The sequence below is a fragment of the Malurus melanocephalus genome, unplaced genomic scaffold, assembly GCF_030028575.1.
Source record: "Malurus melanocephalus ecotype Western Australia unplaced genomic scaffold, MMel_1.1 scaffold_14, whole genome shotgun sequence".
NCBI lineage: Eukaryota > Metazoa > Chordata > Aves > Passeriformes > Maluridae > Malurus > Malurus melanocephalus.
This window is the reverse complement of record NW_026623246.1, coordinates 4,327,854-4,333,853: the sequence shown is the minus strand read 5'-3', so window position 1 is coordinate 4,333,853 and position 6,000 is coordinate 4,327,854. Positions and strand designations below refer to the sequence as shown.

The following is a 6,000-nucleotide window of genomic DNA, read 5'->3' as shown; positions in this document are numbered from 1 at the left end:
CCTCGGGCGGGCGGGCGCGCGCAGGAACATGGCGGGGCCGGGCGGGAGCAGCGCTGGAGGCCGCGGCGTTGTGGTAAATGCGGAGCGCGGCCCGGCCCGCCCCGGCCGCTCGCCCCCCCGCCGGCCGCGGTTCCTCCCCGCTCCCCGGACCCGTTTCCCCCACTGCTCTCCGGCGCTTTGTGCTGAACCTCCACGCCCTCCCCTCCCCTCCCCTCCCCTTCCCTTCCCTTCCCCCGCTCGCTCCGGGCCCCCCGGCCGGCGCTTGGGCCGCGTCCCCTCACCCTGCGCCGGTCCCGCGGCGGCTGCCGAAGGGGAACGGGCGTTTTTGGCTTCCGCCGTGAAAACACGGTCCGGAATCACCCGAGCGGCTCCTGTGGCCGTGGCTGTGCTTCAGCAGGCTCCTTGAGTTACGGGGATGAGAATCCCCAGGGATCCCGAGGTGCCTTTCTCCCACCGGAGCTCTGAGAGGCGCCTGGGGGTCTGCGGGCGCCGTGAAAGCAGGTTGGGCTGCCCGTGTTCACCGGGTTGGGGAACAGACCGAACCTTGGCAGTGCGTTTGGAGTGCCTGTGGGGATGGATAAATGATTAAAAAATGAATGAATGAATGTGAACCAGATTCTCCTGTGAAGCGAATGTCATCACTGCCAGCACATTAGGTATGTTCTTATTTTAATGTGGCATTAGGATTTTAACAGAAAATCCATGGGGCAGTTGCCCAGATCATGATCCAGTGTAGGCAGTGGTCACAYTGTCCACTCCATCCCCCTTCTGAAGGACCCATCTCAGTGTGTTCAAGTTCTGGTGAACACACCACACGTCAGCCACCTCTCCTGACACCTATGCAATGAATGACATTCCTAAAGGGGGTGACTGTGTATATGGCTAAAGCAACATGAGGTTATTGCGGAGAAGGACGTGAATGTGCATAACCATGTTCTGCTGTACTGATTTATTTTTTTTTGCTCAACCCCCCAAAAACCCAACCAGCTGTAAGTCCAGTGCAGCATCATTTAAGTTACAGAAGCTGGACTTAGGTTGATGCTCGATTTGAGCTGAAGCCTGTGTTCAAACCTACCTGTGCTCACTTCGCCAGACAACAAAACCAGCAACATTCTTCCAAAGGTGTTGCCAGTCTTCAGCTGAATGTCTTCAGCTTCTTTCTTAGGCCTCAGCAGAACACTTTTGGGTATTGCCATGTATTTGTATTCCTGTTTATATCCATTCACATCAACTTTTTAAAGAGTTGCTGAAGAAGATGTGCTGGRCTATTCAAACATGCAAAGCCTGGACTTTAAAATTAGGTCTTTCTTTCACTGTAGGACTTTTTTTACACAYAATGGTGCTGATGTATTTAGTATATGTGTTTACTTATCCAGTTGAATACTGCTTTTTTTTCTGAAACAATCAGATTTTTTTCCTTCATATTTTCAAGGGCTTTTTAAATTCTCAAACAGAAAGTCATAAGATTTTACAGTTACTTGTAAATTGTCTTACARCATAACACTGTGAATAGCTTTAGGGTAAATGAGGATTTCTAAGCCTTGTTGATGGAAAGTGCCTGTTCAAAAGAAAGAAGAATGTTAGACTATTGTATCAGGCAAATAATGAATTTGGAAGTAAATGTGAATTTCATCGTATTTATCAAATGCCAGCAAGCATTTTAAAACAAGAACTTTATTATTATTGTGAAGTTGTGCAGTTTATGTTTTGCTTTGCTAGAGAACTAGAAGGATAAATGGGAGAATCAAAATTTCATCATGATCCCATTTCCTAAAGGACATATTGTAACCTATGTAAAAGTAATTGGTTAGTATGAATTCTGGAGCAGTTTCCATCTATCTAATTTATCTTCTGCATTGCACTAAAACCATGCAATTTGACAAGAATGCAGAAATAAGTAACCTTGGCTAGGTGTTGATAGTGGGTGTTAGCAATACTTAATGAAATTGTTTCAGTTTGCATTAAAATACTTTTGGACGGATCATTCTTTGSTACAAAATGTTTAAAAAGTTTCAGCCCCCACTATGCCCTGAAAAAGTAGATAGGAAAAGAGTCTTTCCAGGCCCACTGCGGCAATGTTTTTGGAGCAAGATTTGCCTCTAATTAAAAACCTTGCCAAGGAGCATATTTATAAYCTCCTGTTTCTATGGAAATCAGGAACACAACTAAGTAACTTTTTTTCTTTTGTGTAGTTTCAAGGCTTGTGCAAGTCAGGGAAAAGCTTTCATTGATTCCAATTGTCTCCCAGTCATGCCCTTTATGGGCAAATGTTCAGTAGCAGTTGCCAACGAATAACTTTTTTTTGATGCAGAAATTGTTGGGTAGAGTTAAGAAAACATGYGGGTCAAGGTGTCTGTAGCTGTCAATGAATATGCAAAAAAAGCCCCCAARCAACCCAAAATCCACAAGGCACTACAGTGTTTGAGTGCAGTTTGAGGAAKGGCTGTCTGAATTAAAGAGCAGATGTGGAGAAACAGCTCAACATCAAATATGTTATGTTAGCCAAAATGTTTGTAAGAAACAGTTTATTGCTCTACTGTAAAATGGTAAGCAGAGATTAGTTTCAGTGATGGTGCTTTCAAGACTATCTGTAGCAAAAATTCTGTTGAGGCATGCACTGCACAAAGGCAAGTTTATCACCATTTCTTTTACTCAAGATTCATGCAGCCAAGCYGTAGAAAGACAATATGTGGCTTGAGGAATATGATTGTAAGGAAAACCTATTAAGTGCCACTTTTTGTCCTGAACCAGTATTGAAGCAAAACTTTGTAGTGATTTCAACATGCCTTGTGAACCTGCAGATCTTGTCTTTCATAAGGAAGAGGGATAATGTTTGTTTTGGAGTTTGCTCAGTTTTTGTGCTGATGATGTTGCATTTCATAGCTTTCTGAAGCCTTCAACTTTTGGCTAATTTTGACCTTCTTAATCTCTATTACCATTGTATACTGTGAGATCTAATCTCTTTTTCTGATACTTACAAAACAAATTTATATTAAGTGTGCAAAATATTTTTTTTGTAAATATGTGGATTTACAGACTAGTTTGATAGTTAGGCAAGATGCAAACCTTTTGTAATCACTTATCTTTGATGACACCTAAATTAAGAACCTCACCTTTACCAAGAAGTACTGTCTTCCACTAATTTGTACAGRTATCATGCATGAACCACATAAATTGTTCTCCATATCTACTGTTTCATCTGTAAAATATTTATTTAGGAGTTTTAAGTCATTCTAAACTGCAATTTTTATGCAGAATTTTATGACTTTTATTTCCACTCTCTGAACCTCTCACTGGAGAAGCCCTTCTTACTGGTAATATTACTCTTGCATTTTGWTTTTAGAAGTACTTTGAAACTTACTTTTGCCACTAGTTTAGTATTGAGTGTTTCCTTTGTCTATCTATTTGTTTGTAATTTCTGGCRAAATTTCCCATATTCTGTGAGCAAAAAATTATAGCAATTTGATTTCTAAGATAAACTGAGAAGTGAAACAATTAATGGGAAAAGTAAAATAGTAAATTATAACTGGAAGAAAGTAAGGCATACAATTAATACATACAATAGAGTGTACTAGAATGCTGATTTTGTATCAGATAATGTCAAACATCATGACGTTTTCTTGACAGTACTATTTGATATTCAGATTTCAGACAATTGGCCTGGATACAGTCTGGATTTGTTCACTTATCCTCAGCACTACTATGGAGATCTGGAATATGTGCTCATACCTCATGGCATTATTGTTGACAGGTATGTGTAGTTTGAATGTTACTGAATAAATTGTTTGGTCAGTAGGATTATCCTTTTTTATAAAGTCTGTCGTTCATATACAGCGTGTGTATAAATTTTTTCCTAAAATATTCTAAGTTAAAAACTTGGGTATTTTTATTTAGAAATTAAAATTACTACATTTTTATCTGTGCTGGTGTTCATACACTTTGAACATACAAAGTGGTCTTTGGAATTCTTGGAAATTTCAGCTCCAGACAATCTGAGGAACAGCATAAAAAAATGAAAATTCATCAAAGAAATGTTTCTTAATGAGAGGTTTTCCCCATTATTCTCAGGCTTGGTAAAAGTTGATAAAAGGCTGTTTTATTGCTCTTCGGTAAAGTAAGTGATCCTCATTCTTACAACACTAAAAAGAATTATATATTTGTGATCAAGCAAGATGATCTAATGTTTTTGTATCTTCTACTTCTCAAATCAAAAAATACTAATTTTTGCTCTATGGAATTTACTAGAGCATTAAAAATATAAAGATGTGGAAATGAAGCAATAGCTATTTCCCATACTTAGTATGTTATCTTCAGTCTAGAGCTTATTCTTCTCTGGTCCATGCACAGATTTCACTAAAGTTGAATCAATGTATTTATGTAATAATGAATGACATGGGATAAATGATAGAATTATTTAATACAGTTTATCCTGTCAACAAGTCCACTCTCATTGAAACTGCTAATCTAATTCAGAGTGCTATCAAAGAATTTTCCAGTGTAAATATTTACAGAATATAATACACTGAGTCATTTTTCCTCAAAACATCAAATGATATTGTTTCCTGTTGATATTACATTACATCTAGAAATATCCCAGTACCCTACTGTAGGTCTAGAAATGCTATCTGTAAGTTTAATTTTTATTATTTACATTTATTGTTAAGATTCATATTTATTATTTTTATCTTGGAAGTTTATGTAGCATTGCATGGCAGAAATGTGTATCATTTGTTTCCAGTCATCTGCCATATCGTGCTTGCAATGCAGAATTGTCAAAGAGAAGACAGGTTTGGGAACCCCACAATTCTGAGTTCACTGGAGCATTCACTCAATTATTTCCCTTTGTGTGACCTTGAACAAGTCACTGAAGCTCTTTGCACTCTTCTGCTGTATCAAACAGTGAGCTGTACAAAATAGTGATGATATACATTCTTTGTAAGCTTTTGACTGATGCTGTATTTCTTTCTAGTATTTATGCATATTTTTATTAAAATTGTAGGGATAGCATCTTCCAAAGCCAATCAGTGTGTGTCTTTTCTGTCTTTCACTTAATTTGTTGTTCCTTTGCTGTAACTAACATAACAAGTTAGGCGTTTGTACAGGTAYATTTTATACTGATAATTCCTATGAGGTAAAATGGAAGGCTAGCTCACATTCTTTTCTCCCAAGTCTCTGACACATTTAAGAGTCCAGCATATACTGAGATGTATAGCTCCAATTTGTATAGCTGAGGAATTTATGCATTTAAGGTTAACCAGACTCAAGTGCTTTGCATCATGCATGCATGCATCACTTTGCATCTGCCTTCTGTGAGCTGTATCCAAACCCAGTCAAGTGTTGGAATAGACTGTCCCAGAAGGTGGTGGAGCCACCATTCCTGGAGGTGTTCAAGAGATAACTGAACATGGCACTTACTGTTGTGGTCTAGCTGACATTGTGGTGATCAGTCAAGRGATGGACTCAATGATCTTGAATTTCTTTTCCAACCTACATGACTCTGTGATTCTGTGAAGTCAAGACACTTAAACAATGTCAGTCAAGCTTTATACTCACCACAGTGTTTGTTTGTAAAGTGTACCATCTGCATCTAATGTTATTTTTTCCTTATTTTTTTTTTTTTTCCCAGGACAGAACGACTGGCCAAAGATATTGTGCAAGACATTGGAGACAATGATATTGTGGTTCTCTGTGTCCTCAAAGGTGGCTACAAGTTCTGTGCTGATCTTGTGGAGCACATTAAAAATCTTAGCAGAAACTCAGAAAGGTTCATCTCCATGAAAGTYGATTTTGTTAGACTGAAAAGTTACCACGTAAGTCAACAACTGATTTATGTAGATTCTGRTTGAATGTTGTAATAAGTAGTTGACTTTTGCCTATGAGATCCCCACCTCCAATTATTAAAAAACTATGTGAAAAATACTGTTGTTTGAAAAACCTGTGAGGTTTTCTTTAAAAACTTTTATGCCTTATGCTGTGTAGGTAGTATGAATGAGGATATGA

The 6,000-nt window shown here is 38.7% G+C and overlaps 1 protein-coding gene and 1 long non-coding RNA gene across 3 annotated transcripts in view; one reads left to right on the top strand and one right to left on the bottom strand.

Annotated features, from left to right (window-relative positions):
* The window catches only part of LOC130584187 (uncharacterized), a 1,590-nt gene extending 977 nt beyond the window's left edge, over window positions 1–613 (bottom strand). Inside the window, exon 1 of the long non-coding RNA XR_008966493.1 lies at window positions 282–613. This is a non-coding gene — a long non-coding RNA (uncharacterized LOC130584187). The remainder of the gene's footprint in view (window positions 1–281) is intronic.
* Window positions 7–6,000, top strand: part of PRTFDC1 (phosphoribosyl transferase domain containing 1) — a 45,044-nt gene continuing 39,050 nt past the window's right edge. For both annotated transcript variants that reach the window (XR_008966492.1, XM_057383999.1), the window contains exons 1-3: window positions 7–73; window positions 3,645–3,751; window positions 5,627–5,810. Coding sequence is in view for 1 of the 2 variants with exons in the window: in XM_057383999.1 (XP_057239982.1) it covers window positions 29–73; window positions 3,645–3,751; window positions 5,627–5,810 (336 nt within the window). In the remaining variant the exon portion in view is untranslated. The remainder of the gene's footprint in view (window positions 74–3,644; window positions 3,752–5,626; window positions 5,811–6,000) is intronic.